The sequence below is a fragment of the Eschscholzia californica genome, unplaced genomic scaffold, assembly GCF_041429995.1.
Source record: "Eschscholzia californica isolate CP2 unplaced genomic scaffold, dmEscCali1.0.p SCAF_3, whole genome shotgun sequence".
NCBI lineage: Eukaryota > Viridiplantae > Streptophyta > Magnoliopsida > Ranunculales > Papaveraceae > Eschscholzia > Eschscholzia californica.
In genome coordinates, this window is record NW_028238420.1 from 61319846 (window position 1) to 61339100 (window position 19255).

Consider the following 19255-nt stretch of genomic DNA (forward strand, 5'->3'; position numbering starts at 1 on the left):
AATGGAGAGAGAGAAAAAGGGATTGGGGTTTCAATTTATTTAGACAAGAGAGGAGGATGAGAAATAGAGATTAGGGTTTGTTTGTCAAAAATATCAAATAGGGGTATAAATGTCAAAATTCTAACTCAGACTTAGTAATTCAGATTTAAAAAACAAACATTCAATTTGCAAAATAATCAAGTAAATTCATATTTAGCAAATTCAGATTCAGACGTATAAAAAAAAAAACAAACAACACCTAAGAAAGTCGTTTTTTCAAGAAAATCAGTTTTCTTGGCCACTTTGAATAAGAAAATCGATTTCCTAAGAAAAAAAAGTGTGCAGATGGTCTAATTTTTTTTCCACCTTTTAGATGGGAAAGTTGATTTCTCACTCTATCACTCCTCCCATAACACTCTCCTCCCATAACTTTCTCTCTCTATTTCTCTCCTACCGTAACTCTTTCTGTTCATCTCTGTCCAATTACTAAATAAAACCGAATTAATAAATAAGCTGAAATTCTAAAGGCACTCCCCTTAAGTTCTAAAGGCACCCCTTAAGTGCCTAGCATTTATATATTAGTTAAAGGTCTAATTAATAAATAAAATCTAATTAATAAACATTTGTCTAAATACACCTCCTTAAATGCCTAACATAATATATTGGTTAAAGACCCAATTAATAAATAAAACATAATTAATAAACATTTGTCTGAAGACACTCTTTTTCTCACCTTCTTATGAAACGCCTAAAATTTGACTTTGAGTAAGAAATCCATTTTCTTTCTAATGGGAAAGAAAGGCATTTTCTTACCCATCATATTTTCTCCCGTATTGCCTTTCTTTCCCATCATATTTTCTCGCATATCAAACGGACAATAAATAGACTATCAATTGCCCTGGAGGCCTGGATATTGTCTGTCGTTCTCATTTGACTCCTTTTTTCTGTCACCGTTAGTTCTCTTGTCAGACTTATCAGATACTAAAGAATTCTGACTTTTTTCTCTCTCTTTTTTTTTCTCTTTCTCTATCTATCGATATCTCTCTAACTCACTCGTTATTACTTCATTTTTTTTATGCTAAAATAGAAAAAGTCTCCTTCTTGCAGAGCGTTCAGACACTCTCACTTGAAAATCATTTATACTTGGTTTGCGGTCAGTGCAGCGAAACTCTGATTATATTTTGATCATCTTTCATCTAGCCAACCATACAAGAAGGTTTCGGCTAGAGTCTTATACTCCAATCATCTCTCATCTAGCTAGTCACACGAGAAGGTTATGCAGAGTCATACAAGAAGGTTATGCAGAGTCATACGTGAAGGGGTCCGTCCATGAGTCTCCTATAATACTTGGTTGTTATCTTGACTGTGAGAATTTCTTTGGCTGACACCATCTAATGTCCTTGGATTTTATTACTCTAGTTTCTCTTGTGCAGGTCCAGCAGTACCCCATCTCCTATCTCAGACACTCCTACTAGCTAAGACCAAACTTCCCGCCCACTTGGAGCCTTGACACCTAGGTTGTTCGAGTCGGCCCGATGACTTCCTAACCGTATTAATACAACTATATTTTTTGGACACTCAACGACATCCACTTAGGTCGAGTTTTTTTTACTTTTGTTGCAAAGCACTTAAGGGGGGTTGGATTTGAAAACGAAAGCCCATGAGGTAACGAGCAAAAAAAAATCTAGTATAAATGTTCCCCATGTTTGACCTGACAATGACTTTTCCCTAATAAATTCATTGTTCCTCCAATAATAGCCATCTCCAACCCCACAAGCATAAGAAAACGACAAACTCTCACACTAACCACCCCCGTAGGACCCACCTTAGTCACTTGCTGATTTGGCATCCACGTCAACCCACCATCATATCCAACGGTCAAAACCACACCTACTCTAAATCTGACTGTACAGATCAAATAACAGTGTAGCAGAACAGTTAACCCTAAAAGGGTAACAAGCTTTTCTTCTAAAGAGAAAAAGAGAGCTCTAACTAATGGCGATTTAACTGGTTTTTTTTTTATCTTCTTCGAGGTATCTGCTTATCGAGGTCATTAAGGTGAAACTCCATTACTCTACGGCTTCTTCTAAAATATATTCCTGATTCCGGATTTATCTCTCTCTTCACATGCAAAATCTTGCTGTTTATACGCAAAATATTTTAATCTTTTATTTTTTTTTTCAACTGCTTCATTCAATGATTATTCAATGCTTGTTTCTTAAGATTGTCAATTTTACAAGCAAATAACTCGTCAGAGAAATCATTGAATGTTATTCTGCAAAAAAAAAGAAACAGCTGTTCTGATCAATCTAATCGTACTGAAGAAGAAGAACAATTAATGCTTTGTTATTTTGAATCTGTTTATACCACTGTGAAGATGGATTTGTGATGAAAATTGAGTTTGATCTTCATCATCAGATTTATCTTTGTAGAGAGAGAAAGACAGAGTTGTTTGATCTTCACCGATTCTGAATCAGAGCTGAAGTTCACTGAGTCTCGGCGTAAAGAAGAAGAAGGTAACAATTAAGAGCTTTTTTTTCAACGGAGTTCGATCATTGAAAGAAAAATTTAGTAACGGCTAGAATTTAAACGGAAATCAGTCTTGAAATCGAGTGTTTACTACAATTTCTTCGTATATTTTGTATATCCCCCCTTAGATGTTCATAAACACTAGTTTTTCATAAGAAAATCTCAATTTTCAAGTCAAAATCAAAATGAAGATGGATTCATTGTTCATTTTCTCTTTGATTTTTCTATTCGGATCGGTTTTATCTTTTGTGATTGCTGAACCAATTGAAGATAAAGCAGCTTTGCTTGATTTTTTCTATAATTTTCCTCGTACACGAGATCTCAACTGGAATCCAAACTCAAATGTTTGTACTAATTGGACTGGAGTTACTTGTAGTCCAGATAGTTCTCGAGTTATCGCAATTCGATTGCCTGGATTAGGGTTTCAAGGTTTGATCCCTCCCAACACTCTTAATCGATTAACTGCACTTCAAATTCTTAGTCTTAGATCAAACCAAATCCATGGCAGTTTCCCTTCTGAACTTTACAATTTGAAAAACCTGTCTTTCTTGTATCTTCAATTTAACCAATTCTCTGGTGCATTGCCTTCGAATTTCTCCGTTTGGAACAATCTCACTGTTGTTAATCTCTCACACAATCTCTTCAATGGCAGTATTCCTTCTTCTATCTCGAATCTCACTCAGCTTACGTATTTGAATATCGCAAATAACTTACTTTCTGGTGAAATACCCAATTTCAGCCTCCCAAGCCTCCAACAAATAAACCTAGCCAATAATAATCTTACCGGAACTATACCTGAATCTTTAAAGAGATTTGAAACTTCAGTATTTTCAGGGAACAATATTTCCTTTTTACTCTCTCCCACTCAATCGCCTGCTTTTCCACCGATACCTAAGCCCGCACATCATAAACATGGAAAAAAGCTCAAAGAATCTGCACTATTGGGTATTATAATTGGTGCTTCTGTTCTAGGATTGCTGGCGTTTATTTTTCTACTACTGGTTTGTTGCGTAAAAGGCAAAGGTGACAATGGTCCTTTGGGGAAGTTGCAGAAAGGTGAAAATTCACCGGATAAAGTAATTCAAGGAAGCAAAGACGGTAATAATAAACTTATTTTCTTCGAGGGTTTTAATTATGCATTTGATCTGGAGGATTTATTGCGAGCTTCTGCGGAAGTTCTTGGGAAAGGGACGTTCGGAACTGCCTATAAGGCAGTTCTTGAGGATGCAACCACGGTGGTAGTAAAGCGGTTGAAGGAGGTCGGTGTAGGCAAGCGAGAATTCGAGCAGCAAATGGAGTTAGTTGGTAGGATTAGGAATGAAAATGTAGCTCCCTTGAGGGCGTATTATTATTCAAAGGAAGAGAAGCTAATGGTTTCTGATTACTACAGTCAGGGCAGTGTATCCGCATTGTTACATGGTATGTTTCTCTCTATACCTCTATTTTTAGAATTCCCATTCAACTTTGTTTAAATTACAGGAAATCTTGAGATTTGTGAACAAATTATTCACTTTAGAAAGTAGTAGTCTGATGTTACTTTGGCATGATTATCATCCACATTAGGTCGCATCTCATACTTTCTTTCGGGTATATTAATCTGTTTGAATTAGATGTAGGTAAGTATTATCATCTGGGGACATGAAGAACATGATAAGCTATTATGTCTTCATGTTCGTTTAGTTAGCTGCAACATTAGTTCAGGGAACAAGATAGATCTTAAACTGCAGGGAAACGAGATAGTGCTTAAATATTTCGAGCAAATTGGCTAACGGTAGACATTTCCTGAACATACATTTTATAAGTGGAATTACCTCACAAGTCAATAACTGAGTTTTGGTATCATGTGAGATACCAAATACTTAGTATCCTCAGCCATGCCTTACTAACTGTATCATGGCATAACATGACTTGAAAGGGAAGAAGAGTGAAAAGGATGGTCATTTTGTGATCTAAAAGTTGCTTGTGACGTCAAGTACTGGACAGCTTATTAGTGTTTTACAATGGATCGGGGTAGCCAAGGAATGGCCTGTTGTGGCCCATTTAAACAGACAAGCTAAACGGCAAAACCCATATTGGACATCTAGATCCCAAGTCCTAAGTATCAAATGCTGCATTTTTACCTGTATGAAACTGGTCGAGGGAATAGCTTCTTTCTCTTGTTCATCCAGTGCAGTTTTCTCTGCCAGTCTGAAGAGATGTATAGCTTGGGAAGTAACGACACTGTGGGATGTGAAGGATCCTAGCCTGACCTAGGAGAAAGCTGAATTAGCTATGCAATCACAGAACTCGTCCGAGAATTAGTTATTATACTCGATCATCTCAACTTCAAACCACAATAGCTCGAAATCACCAACTTTGGTAGCTTAAGGTCTACAAGCTAGAGTCTTGTCAAAATATGAGCTCATTTTAATCAACTACTTTGTCATCTCATATGTACCAAAAGAATATAACGGTATAAATTTCATATTTATTTGAGTTTGTTTCTATATTTTGCAGCAAAAAGAGGAGCAGATAGAGTTCCACTAGATTGGGAAACTCGATTAAAAATCGCAATTGGTGCAGCTAGAGGAATCTCGTGTATACACACAGAAAACAACGGAAAACTCGTCCATGGGAACATAAAATCTTCGAATATTTTCCTCAACTCTCAAAACTATGGTTGTGTTTCAGACCTAGGTCTTGGTACACTAATAACTTCAGTTTCTCGACCTGTGACTCGAGCAACAGGGTACCGAGCTCCAGAAATAACCGATACTAAAAAATCAACCCAACCATCTGATATTTACAGTTATGGAGTTCTCCTCCTTGAATTATTAACGGGGAAATCTCCAGTTTATGCCAATGGTGGTGATGAAGTTGTTCATTTGGTTCGATGGGTTCAGTCTGTTGTTCGAGAAGAATGGACTGCAGAAGTATTCGATATAGAATTAATGAGGTATCCAAATATTGAAGAAGAAATGGTTGAGATGTTACAGATAGCGATGACTTGTGTATCAAAAATTCCTGATCAGAGACCGAAAATCATAGATGTGGTGAAAATGGTGGAAGATATCCGACGGATTGATACTGGCACTAGACCTTCCTCCGAAACTTCAACTCCACCACCACCACCACCACCACTACCATCAGGTCCACCACCACCTGATACACCATCTTCTTCAAAGTAAGCGAATCAGTTCTATAACTTTATTTTCTTGATCCTAAATATATTTGTGTGGTATTTTTGAATTGATTTTGCATGAATAGTTGAGTGGTTAGGACTTAGGTGGAACCAAGGTTCTGAAATCTTATGTGTTCACTTGTTATTTTTTTTTTTTCTTGAATTGAATTTGTTGTGATGAACGATGTCTGACTCGAGTCAGATATTAGAATATCTAATTCGCGTGACTCATTGTTCTGGGTTAATTTTGGTTGGATCCATTTTCTAGTTTAGATTCGGACGATCCTGATTCAGCCAATCCGAGAGAAACGAATTCAGCTAAGAATTCTAACCTTGTGATTGTTAATTCATTCTGAAACAAAAATGTGATTTTGAAAACTGACTCAGGAACTGCATGAACAATATGAAGGTTGAAAAAAACGGAAGATAACGGTTCGTTTCTATTTCGTATCGGTTATATAACTTATAAGCCTATGAATACAAAAGTAAATTGTTCAAAAATAGTTCATGATTCCCTGGAAACCGTTATTTCCCACAATTCCAACTTTCACCCAGTTTTCTCTCTCTCAAATCGACCGTTCTTCATAAATTTCGGACTGATATCTATCTGTTTTTTCTACTAATTTCAGCTTTTCATGAATTTCCTTCTTCTTCCCTGCTCAATTCCTCCAAAACCCTAACTCAATTTGAAAAGGAATACCACACAAAACTTGCAAAATGTCTCTCTAAACCTGCAAATATCCATAAAAATTCTACATTTTCTTCTTTCATTTGAATCCAAATTAGAAATCAAATGGCTCAACCATCATCAAACCCATCTTTGAAAAAACCTCCAGGTTTCAGAGATCCAAATTCACAAATACCACAAAATCAAAAACCAGGAATTCCAATATCTCAAATTCCTCCATCTTTTCACTCAAAACCCAAGCGCAAGAATTGTTTTTGTTGTTGTTTCTGTTTTTGTTGTAGTTTAATTTTCCTCATTATCTTACTTCTATTTGTTTTTGGTGCTCTGTTTTATGTTTGGTTTGACCCAAAAGTCCCTATTTTTCATATACAATCACTTCAAACCCCTAAACTTAACGTCTCTGTTACATCTGATGGAACTTTCCTTGATTCTATAACAGACGTTACTTTTGAAGCCACAAATCCTAATAGCAAAATAGATTTCTATTACGGTCAGACTGAGGTTCGGATGGGTATTAAAGATGATATTGATTTAGGTTCGGCAACCATACCAGAGTTCACTCAGGTTCGTAAGAATACGACTATATTGAAGTTTGAGACAAAGGTGAATCATGCTTTGATTGATGACGACGCTGGGACAGAGTTGAAACGTCACCTCCGAAGCAAAGATTTCGAGGTTAATGTGGAGGTTCGGACCAAGGTTGGGGTAGGTTTGGAGAAATTGAAAGTGGGGATGATGGGTATTAAGGTAAAATGTGAGAAGGTGAACTTGAAGAATGTTAATAGTGGTGATATCTCAAAATGCTCCGTCACATTGTTCGATTTGTAAGTGAATTTCATGTTATTTTCGTAACAGTGCTTCTTGTACTTTTAGAAATTAAAATTTTCTTTACAGTCATTACCCGTTCACCGTTCCACAACTGACGCAGGAGAACTCTAACACCCAATTAAAATAAATACATTGAATGCCATATCGTTGCATTATATGTTGATCGAACCCCATGTTGATGATGTTGAATGACTTCAATGTTTGTCTAATTTCTGATATCCATGACATATTTAAGGTGTCGAAAGATGGGTTTTTGTTTGGTAAAACATTATGGCAAGAATCACAGCTAACTAGACTTTAGTTTAACTCATTATTTTCTTTCTTCATCATATGTAAAATTGAAATTTGTTTTTTAAATTGCAGGATCAACTTACACTAAGGAGGACAAGTTTCCTCGAAAGCGAGAGAGGTAAAGGCTTAAAGGATATAGATGATAAAGTTTGACTTGCCCTTAATTGTACTTCTCTTCCTCTTTTTTCTACTCTTTTCTTACCCTCTATCCAGAACAGACATAAAACACATGAATATGGTTTGAAGTTTTAAACATGTAAAATGGTTTTTTTCGTGTAAGATGTAAGATGACTGTTATATCACCTCGTTTCTATTCAGCACTGCTATATAACTTTTAATTCGCACAACGAAATGAATTGACATGGTTATCCTAACACCTACATAAAAGTGTGCTTGAGAATTTGTTATTGACATGTCATTGTTACTGCATACTACTTTCACCGTTCGATCATCATATTATCTATATAACTCGACCTTGGCGGGGGTGTAAAGAAAAGTTTTATTGATTCAGATTCATTTGTGTCCAGCTAAACGGGTTTATCGGAGTTGTTTTTCTTTTACATGGATTTTAAGAATCATTACAATCAATATAGCAGTCATGGACACATCATGAACAAATTCATGAATTGAATAAGCACTATAACTACCATCATCGTAGATCATCTTGAGTCCTAAAGACTATATAAAGACCCTTAAAACTATCTTGATGGCATGAAAGGAATTGAACTAGTGACCTCTTCTGGGCTTTTGAAGTAGATGCACAACCAACTTACCAAGTAGTTGTTGGCAAATGAAAACTATCGAATTTGGACTAGTGAATGGTCTAATAAGAACATGTTAGGACAACCCACTTACATTACCCTAATAAATCCAACCTTATAAAGTTATACCGCTTAGACGCTGACTAAAATGTCCAACATTAGTCTCAAATCTGATATGTTTAATGAGAAATCAAGTTAGCGTTGAAATTTGTTACTCATCCTTTTCCGAATATACAATTAGATGGTAATTTCATTCGAATTATACCAATAAGTTAAACAGTTTCTAGAAGTTAAAAGTATTTAATTTTCGAATGATGAGAAAAAATATAATTTGTTGGCACAAACAAAGGAGAACAAAGAAAGACTAGTAATTGAATTTGATCACTTCACTTGAAATTAAACCGCAAATTCAAGTCTATTTATAGACCAAAATTTTAATCCAGGACTATGACTAGTACTAACATGACCCCAACGCGCTTAGTCATGAACTCCATTAAAGAAAATAACTTATTGCTAAATTGATCCACTAATTACTTTACCGATCCACCTATTAAATTTGAGTTTACATAAACTTAACAATAGTGAGTAGGAGTTTTATGAGTGAGTTGAATATTGAGTACACTCAGACGTTATTCGTCCCACTAATTGGTACTCAACCGAGTTATATTACGAAGCGTTTCCCTGAATGAAACTGTCTTACCTTCTATATTTTGTTGAATGCCGTCTTACCTTCTTGAAATGTAACACGTTTATCTTCAAGAAACTTTGAGCTAAGTACGTAAAGAACTCTTTTAAACGCTTAGAATTAACCTCTAATGCGAACTCTAAAAATAATTTTTTTATTGATTCTGGAGGAATCTGCATAAGTATTTATAAGATGAATGGTGACTAATTAAATAGACATAACTCCAAACATACATCTCTTCTATTTTTAATTCAACCAATGTGTCTCTTCTAATTTTAATTTAAACAAGACAATGGTTAAATTGTCTCCAAATGTAGCCATTGTCAACCGTTAAAATTTCAAAATTTAAATATACGATCGAGACATTAATATTGTGGTATCAAGCTTAAGAAATTGTGTTGTATTTTCTAGTAAACTATTACACCTCAGCAACGTTATCTAATAATTGAATTCTTCTGTTTAGCACCAGCTGCCCCAACATATTCTTGATTAGTTGTACTCAGAACGCCATAAAAACTTTAGAAAGAGATGATGGTAGCGGCGGTGGTGGTGGTGGTTGGGGGAGAAGAAGAAGAGAGATTATTTCTAGTTAAGATTGCCCGACGAATGAGGAGAGCAGGGTGAAAAACTATTGAAATGAAAGTAAAAATAGAAAAATTGGCGGTTGAGTTTGACAGTGAACTTGAGGGCCAAGTCAAAATAGTGGATAAATATGAGCTAAATTCTCTAATTAGGCAGAAATTGATGGCTAACTTGGAATTAAACTTATTTTATTTGGGATTCTTTCCCTTTGCTTGGTTTCTAGGCTATCATTTTAATTTCATATTCATTTAGACATGTTCTCTTAAATATAACCATTCGTGTCGCAGAAAAGATATTTTTCGTTTAGCTCTGATATAATATAATATTTTTAAACATGATTCCCCAATCTACATTTGTGTCTAATATTAATTATAAACTGAAATAATTGTTCAAATGAAATCAAATACGTCTTTGTAAGGGAAACAACGTTTCTGATTATCTTTCCAATTTTTACATGCGTTTTACGTAGAATGTTCAATTAGAGAGTCCTTAATCTTTTCATAATTACATCTATTGAAAACAACTTTCAACATTTATAACCTTTTTTTCCGTTGAAAATTCAACATTTATACTTAATAGTTATGAGAAAAACCATATTACTTTTTTTTTTTATTAAAACCATATTACTCCAACAAGAGCTCTGTAGCTTGTTTTGGTGATGACCTAATTTGTGGATGTCCATAGTGCTTGCATCATGACACCCCAAACCAACAAATTTACGGATTTGAGTATGGCCTTGATATTATAAAAGAAAATACCGCTCCAAAATTCTACATTTACTTCGCTATCTTCTCCTCTCATCATTTGGCTTCTCAACGTTACCACAGGGTCTCGAAAAAACTAGGGTTTCATCCATGGCCTCCAAACGGATCTTGAAAGAACTCAAGGATCTTCAGAAAGATCCACCTACTTCTTGTAGCGCAGGTAACTATTTCTATCATTCTCTGTTTAATTTCGAAAATTCTGTATTATACACTCATATCTATCATTGATCTGTGAATTTCATGGAATATTGTTAATTATAGCTGATTTTAGGTATTTATTTTGTTGATTTAGTGATGTTGATGATATTGATTTGAACTAATTACGAAGATACAGTATTTTTTGGTTGTATAATAGAGAATTTCCGAAAGGTAGAAGAGGAAAAGATGACATTTTTATATGATATTTTTCCTGATTCCTCTCACATGACTAATAAGATCAGATCTATCTGTTTGCTTCATATTCTTAGATGATCGTGTGTTAGGATCAAATCTATATTCTATTATGGTGTGTTTGGATGGCGGAATCATGAATCCGCGGATTCATGAGTCCTTGGGATTCATGATTCAACGGATTCATGAATCCAAGTAATATTTTTTGGCTTGTTTGGCAACTAAGAATACTATGATTTATTATTATTTGAGTATTTTTAAAAGTCTTTAGAAAAAATATGATTTTTGAAAAAAACAATGATTTTGAAAAAAAATAATGATTTTGTAGAAGGAAATATTTTTTTTGTTGATTTTAAGTTTGAAATTTAGGTTCATTAATCCAAAATCCTAGCAAATCCTACGGGGTAGGGTGGGATTTTGGTCCAATACAAATTTTGGAATTAGGAATCCTTAGGATTCAAGAGTCCTAGGATTCTTGGTAGCCAAACAGACCAAGGATTCATGATTCCTACTAAATTCCACTTTTAATAGGAATCCTACTTAGGAATCTTGCAACCAAACACACCATTAATTTAATTTCTCTGTCGGTGGTTACGAGCCTTGTGATAAAAGTCGGGTAGGTACGACGTTTTTGTATCTTAGTAGAGGAGTTCCCCTCCTTAACAAAAAAAAAAGGTAGAGGAGTTCCCCCTGAATCGTTCTTTTGGACTAGACTAAAATCTTTGTATTGAGTCCGTAGTATTGGACTATTGGTGCTACTGAGGGTCATCTGAATCATTACAACCAATGCACATAATCCGTGGTATCAGTGGATATTTGAGGGTCGTTTAACCTTACCTCTATTGAACATGCCCGTTAAAGTGCTGCTTAATGAAACACGATCGGTGCACATAGACTCTGCCTCCACTAGATTGGCACCCACTCGCGCATTAATCAGTTGCATTCACTCTCGTCAAAGAAATTTCGTTCTTAAAAGACATACCATTGACAAACTTGACAGCTTCAATTTATTTATTTTGTGTGCTTTCTCCCTAGTCCGCGTATTACATGAGATCATAAAAGAATTAATTATTTTCCATCTATATAGCCTTGAGAAACGAAAACCTTGTGACAAGTACAAGAGGTTGGCAGAGTAATGATCTCGTTTTTTGCTATTAGTCGTTCATTTAGCTTAACGTTTGTTGCTATTTTACAGGTCCAGTTGCTGAAGACATGTTTCACTGGCAAGCAACAATTATGGGTCCACCTGACAGTCCTTACGCAGGGGGTGTTTTTCTCGTTACCATTCATTTTCCTCCGGATTATCCATTTAAGCCACCTAAGGTAACCCATTAATGAAACTTCTAATTCATTCAATTATCATCATCTACATGAAACATCTTCCCGTTCGACCATCTCCTTGACTTTAATGGTAACTTTAAAGTTAGATTGTCGGTTCCGTACGGGTACATTGTAATCCGTTTAATAGCACTTTAATTTTTAACTGCTACTTTTATCATATGAGTGTCCTCTTCTGCTAAATTACTAATTATGCTTGTACCCAAAATGAAAGAACGTTTTTCTTCACTACTCCGACCTTCATAATATACAAAATATTAAACTGTGGACAGCTTGCCAATATTCTAAGTATGTTTTAAAGATAGATTTCTAAAAAAAAATTGTGGGTGTTACCCTTGGGCTAATTCAAATTCTATCTTGTTACGATACATCAGGTTATTGAGTTGGAAATTTTAGAAGTAAAAATAGGCACAAATTGGGGTAACTCTTATGTAAAGAGCAATTTCTTATATATGACTAGACTTCTTAAATACTTATACACTTCCACCTGAATGTCATTTAGTAAAACTTGCTAGTAATTTAAGGCATGAGAATCTATCTTCTTAATAACCTTTGAATACTACTTGCAGGTTGCGTTCAGGACCAAGGTTTTCCACCCCAATATCAACAGCAATGGTAGCATCTGTCTTGACATCTTGAAGGAGCAATGGAGCCCTGCCTTGACCATTTCGAAAGTACTAATTCTATAATTTACATAGTCATATCATCTTATCATGCATTCTCAAGCACTGCATTTCTATTTCACCTATGCCCTTCTCTTGATTGTGGTTCTCTGGTTTTACTTACCATTTATTACATCCTTACCTGATCACAGAATTTAGCTTTTACATGTTATAATCGTGTAAACCTTCTCCCGGGTGTAATCTTTTTGTTTACGGAAAAAATTTTCATTGAATAATTGTAAGAATACAGGTGTTAATCATAGTTTTTTTTTCAGGTGCTGCTCTCGATCTGCTCTTTGCTGACGGACCCGAACCCAGACGATCCATTGGTGCCAGAGATTGCTCATATGTACAAAACTGACCGTAGCAAGTACGAGACCACTGCTCGAAGCTGGACCCAGAAGTATGCCATGGGCTGAGTTCTTCCCTTCATTTCTTTTACTGATATATGGGTCATTCACAATTAAACATATAAAGATGATGATTAATATGATTTGAATACTTGGCTTTGTGGAATTTATTTCTCCATTAAAACTAGAAAACTTCATGTTTCAATTGTTTTAAGTGACCTATCTCTTTCCGGAGGTAGGTGCAACTATTTTCCATCATGTTCAAGAATATAGCAAGATTATATTGACGGAGATATAATGATATATTGGTATAACAATATAACACTATAGCTTAGACGTCTATGCTGAATAATTTTGCTACCATCGAACCTCAATTACTACTAGGAAAACTACCCACTGCCACTGTTCACCTTCACCGGTGATCTCCTCGAGGAGGTAAAATATGTTGGGATAAAGAAATGTCCCATGGCCACCACTGTTCCACCACCATCATCTCGAAGGGAATATATATATATATATATATATATAAATTTGGATACAAAAAAATAATTAATGGGAGAAAGAAAATAAATAATTCTGAGAGATACACAGACTGATTGAAGTGTGGGGTTTGATGGGCTGAATTTAACTCTTAAAATGAACAGAAAGAATACGTTCAATCCCTATTTATCGGCAAAAAGATTTCCTATTTAACATGTAAAAGACTTTCCACTAACGCAGTACATACAGAAGCTAAACGGAGATGTCGAATTAGAATCTTGTTTGGGATTCCTCCAATTCCGAACTCAGTCAATCTATTTTTCTTCCAATCGAAAGAATAAAGATTGACATTTCTTGTTTCCTTCTTCTGCTTCTTTATCTCTCCATATTCATTCCATGCTGCCGCGAGACCATAATAGTTGTAAGTTCTTATGATTATCTGATTAAATACGTATTGAAGATGAACACGTTGATATCCTTCCCAACAGAAAGGCAAGGTGATAGTGACTTCACTCCATTTTTGGTTACTAGATGTTGTCGTATTTTATTTCTTGTCATCATCAAATACCCACAACTTCACAATGTAACTGCTCATCTTAATTTGAAGAGCTACGCGTCCGTCCACTTCTAATAAATCAACGTTTGGATTAGGAGAGCTTTGATCAAGTATGAAATTAGGGACTGGAATAGTTCTAAGCTTCTCACTTCCAACATCAAATGCAATTATATATGTAGGTGGATGATCTTCACCGAGCAATTTCCCACCATATTTAAGTTCCCAAGTGCTCCAATACATAGTACCATTCACATAAACAAAAGGACAACCCCAAGTCACTAGATGAGGTGGGAATTCATCGATCTTCCTCCAATTGTTAAACCTATTATTAGTAGTGGTTTCTCTGACTCGGGTCCCTGCAACTGTCAACACTTCACAAACATTATACTTATGGTATCCATTATTATTGCGTATAACAATCAACAAGATACGGACCAATTTGTATTCATTAGAAGTAGGATCATATCCAAATTGATAGTTTATGTGTGTTTTATGTAAGTCATCAACATTTTTTTCCTCTAATAATATTGATTCTTCCCGAGTACTGATATTGTATAAACGAATGGCTTTTGAGTCACTAATAAAACAAATCAAACCATTGACGGAGTTTGTCAGTTTACTAGGATGGAACGACAATGTGGTTTCTATGGTGTCAATGGAAGCTGCTACTGTTCTTATTTCTTCTTCTTCTTCTTCTTCTTCTTCTCTGCAAGCTTCAACTATGTTACCTGTCAAGAATAAACAAGAACTTGGCCACCAAATTGTTGGCGGTCCAGTGAAGAGAAAAAGACTAGGTTTACGTGATTTTGATCGGGTAAGGTGTATATCAATAAAGTTTTGATCTCTTTGAATGATGGAATACCATAATTTGCAGGCGGATTGGAAACGAAGAAGTGATTTAACTGGTAATCTGGTTAGTATCTCATATATTACGAAATCCTCTTCAAGAACAAAACAACCACTGATATTATTACTACTATTAATTGGAGGGTCTGATAAAGCAATACCTCTCTTTTTCTTCTTGAATTTATTGTTGTTGATGATAGGGTTGAGATTAGATTTACGAGTGGAAGGAAAAGCTTTCACCTTCATTGTCAGAGGAAGTAGGAAGAGTATTATGGGGAAGGAAACTAGGGTTTCATTGAGAACAAAGATTTAAGCAAGGAAGGTATCCCGTCTGATTAGGAATTTAGGAAATTTGTCAGTAGTTCTTTTCAAACTTAGGATTTTTGAATACTATAACTAATTTTATTTAGGAATATTGACTGCCACTACAAAGGCATTGATGTATGGAAACTAATGGCCTAAAAGCCCACAGAAACTATATTCCTACATTTGCACTTCTATGTGATCGAACATGAGATCCAACATTGCAGAGTAGATGTACTTACCAACTGGGCTACTAGTTGTTGGCAATACTGTAACTAATTAAGACTCGGTTTTTCCTACTTTGGGCTTCACGTATGCGAGACTTCTATTAAGGGGATGTGTTTTTTTTTTGGAATTAAACCTTTCATACAAAATAAAGCAGATTACATAAACAGTCCAAATAAAGTTAAAGAAGGGACCGAAAAGTAACGCAAAGTTAACTAAAGGCTATAACTTGCATTTTGCTAGTTATAAGGACTGGAAGATAAGGCCAACACGTGTGCCAACTCGTTACACGTTCTGTTACAATACTTCACGGACACGTGCCCTTGTTGTATCCTTTCACGTAGAGCCAAGATATCATCTAACAGCCTCCAAAGGACCAAATCCAAGCCGTCCGTCAGATATCCAACAATGGTAATAGAGTCTCCTTCCAATATATAACCTTCGAACTCTAAATCAGCAGCCAAATCGATCCCCCATTTGAAGGCTTGAAGTTCACTATGGAGAGGAGAGAGAGGTGAGAAACTACTGGTCCTTTGATCAAGCACCTCAGCGGTCGACGATCTTACCATCGCACCAGCCGAAGCTCGTGTTGTCCAATAAGATCCATCTGACATTTATTCTTAGTTGTCATGTTGAAGGAGGTGTCCAAGTTTGTACCTGCATTAATACATTGTAGTATGGTGAATCAAAGAAGGAAGGTTTGTATTCCTTATGACAAGAGAAGTTCGATGAAGAATGGATCTGATATCTACTGCTTTTCCATTAAAATGTCTATCATTTCTAGCCTTCCACCAGAACTAGATCAGATGAGTATATTCTTTCCAAATTTCATTTTTACTTTCACCTAGTTTGAGTAAATGGCTTAGAGTTGATATTGGATCTTCTGTTGCATGTCTTCGAATCTCTTCACTTGCTTGTTGTATCAGTGTGTAGAATTTCTGACATTCCCCAAATAAATGATTTATGGTTTCTTGATCAGTAAAACATCTATTATATAAAACAGAAGGAAAAACGATGACTGGGACAAACGTCCTTATTTAATTATGCATATTGTCTAGAAGCCCTTCTCGAAATTTAAAATATCTATTATATAAAACAGAAGGAAAAACGATGACTGAGACAAACATCCTTATTTAATTATGCATATTGTCTAGAAGCCCTTCTCGAAATTTAAAATATAGTCCTTCGTAGAAATAAAGTTACCTATTTAAAAAACAATAATCCTTTCCTTCTTAGAAATGAAATAACTAATTAAAGAAAAAAAGAAACACAATAAATTTCAAGGGTTAAAGAATGAAATTAAAATCTCTCTCTCAATAAAATAATAACTAATTTAAGAGAAAAGAAACAAAAAATAATACCAAAAAATAATAACTAACAAAACTCTCTCTCTCTCTCTCAGTAAAATATAAAATAAATTTTGTAACAATTGATTGATATAAGTGTCCGTGCCCTAGGGCACGGGATATACTCTAGTATAATACAAGTCTGATTAATCAATTGAACTATCTTTGTTATATTACTTAAAACTGTCAAACCGTTGTGAACCAGCCTCCAAATGAAAAGTTGAATCTTGGGTTCCATGTCTGTTTTCAACCATAATTTAGCCCAAGGAAAATTACTGATGTTTTGGTTAAGAGTATACTTGGGTTTCACTGTAGAGTACAAAAGATACCTGCAGGGGTATTTTTCCATATAAGCATATCCTGGTTTCGGATCGGAGGTATATTAATGTCTAATATTGCTTGAGTTGTATTATTCTCAAAGTACTGGTTTATTATATCATGCTTCCAAGTCTTAGTTTCTTGATTGATTTGACCTGAGACCCTCTGAATCTGTATTGGTAGATCCATAATAGTTTGTGGTATTTGGTTCAAAGTATTTGGAATCCATGGGTCAGATAGAATGTTGATATTTGATCCATCCCCTACTAACCATAAACTGCTCTGATGCATAGTCTCTTTAATATGTAAAACAGAATTTCAAAAAGAAGTAGGAGGTTTCGATCCATTACTAGTCCAGAAGTCTCCATTATGATAATATTTACCTTTAAGGATCATAACCCATATTGCCTTTAGTTGATTCAGAAGTCTCCAACCTATTTTAGCAAGTAATGAATCATTTCTTTCATCAAAAAAAAAAAAGTAATGAATCATTTACATATTCGAGATTTCTGATACCTAATCCTCCTTGATCTTTTGAGTTGCTGATAATATTCCAGTCCATGAAATGAGTTTTGTGTTATTTGTGTGGAACATTTCTAATATTCTGAAATGTCTCTATTATTCTGAAATGTCTCTATTATTCGTTACAGACATTTCAAATATCCTAAAATGACTACATTATTCGTTTGAGACATAGAATAACGGACATTTCAAGACAAGTTCAACATGTTTACTACAAAAGTCAAAAAAATATAATTTTATAATATTAATAATAAAAAAAACTTATTTCATATGATAAGATCACAAGACAATAATAATATTAAAGTAATTTGTCCAAAAAAATTTAAAATAATAAATATTATCAAATGGTCATGAATGTTCAAAGATATCCACAGATATCTACGAATATCGAAAATATATTTTGAAATACTATAAGAATATTTAATTTCATACGATACGATACTAACGACAATATTAAAATAATAAATGTCCACAAATTGTTAATGATGAGATAATAATAATAATAATAATATCCACTACACATTTTGTCTATGAACTCAATATTTTGAAATGTCTTGGACAAATATATTGTCTATGGACTCATTATCCTGAAATATCCTGAGGACATTTTGTGATTCGACCAAATATCCTGAAATGTCTACAAGAATTTTTCTTTATGAACCTAATGTCTTGTAGAGTCTCTAAGATATTTTGTTTACAAACTCAATATCTTGTGATGTCTATAAAACATTTTGTCTTTAAAATGTTTGATGGATAATCTTACACTCCCTATGTCTGAACTCTGTATCCTGAATCGTCCATGGGAGTATGAATCTATTCAATATTGACCTGGTGAAGCAAACAAACATCTATTACTTCGAAGTTAAACTTGTGAGATCACCCCTTGTTATTCAGTGAAGAATCTTATTTTAATTACGCGAATTGTTGGAATTAGTGTATTACTTAAGTCGGATTCCTCCAAAATTTGAGCAATATAGATCCCCTAGTAATCTGTAATATTACAGGGCAATTCTTAATTATGTTTTGTAACTTGGTAATTTGATTAAGGATTTTTTACCAGATAACAAGCATTAAATTTTTTTTTTCGTTCTTTTGAATGTAAGCATTAAAGTACTTATATGATTGTCTCGATCTTTTCTATGACAAAAATAGGAAAGTATTACGCTAATCACGTGTCTTTGGGTCACACGATAAAAAAAGCCTTTAATAGCCGTGAGAAAATATGAGCGATTGGTTTCATAAGTAAATCTATAATTGAAGTGATATTATAAGTAAATCTATAACTAAATAAACTAGCGAGCAACAAACAGACCCAAAACAATATAAAAAATGGAAACTCTAAAATTACAAAGGATTTTAATAAAAAAAAATTGCTCAACTAATGTGGCGGTTGTGATATTCAACTCTCAACGGATCAAGTTTAGTCAAATTTGAAATCACAACCGCCACATCAGTTAGACAACTTTTTTTGCCAAAATCCTTTGCGATTTTAGTATTTCTCAATAAAACTGATCACATGCACTCTTTGGTGTACCTCATTGCTTAGGTGACTAATAAAAAAAGAAGTATTTTAGTCTTTTTTAACGTCTTTTCACATTTTAAAAAGACTAAAATATCATTTGTCCTATTAAGGAGAGTGCACCAAGGAACAT

The 19255-nt window shown here is 34.5% G+C and overlaps 3 protein-coding genes across 6 annotated transcripts; 2 read left to right on the top strand and 1 right to left on the bottom strand.

Annotated features, from left to right (window-relative positions):
- Positions 1–1892: 1892 nt before the first annotated feature.
- LOC147552834 (putative inactive receptor kinase At4g23740) lies at positions 1893–7777 on the top strand. Of its 4 annotated transcripts, XR_015237070.1 has the most exons (5): positions 1920–2037; positions 2412–3927; positions 5005–5671; positions 6796–7180; positions 7548–7777. XR_015237070.1 is itself a non-coding variant. In XM_086666710.1 (4 exons), exons 2-4 carry the CDS (start codon positions 2694–2696, stop codon positions 7561–7563), a joined length of 1917 nt encoding a protein of 638 aa, XP_086522836.1. In that variant the 5' UTR covers positions 1920–2037; positions 2412–2693; the 3' UTR covers positions 7564–7777. The 4 variants fall into 4 exon arrangements, 2 of the variants coding, with proteins under 2 accessions (XP_086522835.1, XP_086522836.1); XR_015237069.1 differs by having other exon boundaries at positions 1893–3927; XM_086666710.1 differs by lacking the exon at positions 6796–7180.
- A 2366-nt stretch (positions 7778–10143) lies between these two features.
- On the top strand, positions 10144–13212 carry LOC147552835 (ubiquitin-conjugating enzyme E2-17 kDa). The gene is made up of 4 exons (XM_086670982.1): positions 10144–10427; positions 11853–11980; positions 12565–12669; positions 12933–13212. The coding sequence occupies exons 1-4, from the start codon at positions 10358–10360 to the stop codon at positions 13074–13076; spliced, it is 447 nt and encodes a 148-aa protein (XP_086527108.1). The 5' UTR covers positions 10144–10357; the 3' UTR covers positions 13077–13212.
- An 819-nt stretch (positions 13213–14031) lies between these two features.
- On the bottom strand, positions 14032–15135 carry LOC147552836 (putative F-box protein At1g32420). Its single transcript, XM_086668659.1, has one exon. It carries the CDS (start codon positions 15133–15135, stop codon positions 14032–14034), a length of 1104 nt encoding a protein of 367 aa, XP_086524785.1.
- Between the last annotated feature and the right edge of the window lie 4120 nt (positions 15136–19255).

What these genes read in the sequence shown, in the direction of transcription:
- LOC147552834 (XM_086666709.1), top strand. Translation starts at nt 2,694, where the DNA reads ATGAAGATGGATTCATTGTTCATTTTCTCTTTGATTTTTCTATTCGGA. An exon ending in TGTATCCGCATTGTTACATG is followed by an intron (nt 3,928 to 5,004) that starts GTATGTTTCTCT and finishes TATATTTTGCAG; the next exon opens with CAAAAAGAGGAGCAGATAGA.
- LOC147552835 (XM_086670982.1), top strand. Translation starts at nt 10,358, where the DNA reads ATGGCCTCCAAACGGATCTTGAAAGAACTCAAGGATCTTCAGAAAGAT. An exon ending in ACCTACTTCTTGTAGCGCAG is followed by an intron (nt 10,428 to 11,852) that starts GTAACTATTTCT and finishes GCTATTTTACAG; the next exon opens with GTCCAGTTGCTGAAGACATG. An exon ending in CTGCCTTGACCATTTCGAAA is followed by an intron (nt 12,670 to 12,932) that starts GTACTAATTCTA and finishes TTTTTTTTTCAG; the next exon opens with GTGCTGCTCTCGATCTGCTC.
- LOC147552836 (XM_086668659.1), bottom strand. Translation starts at nt 15,135, where the DNA reads ATGAAGGTGAAAGCTTTTCCTTCCACTCGTAAATCTAATCTCAACCCT.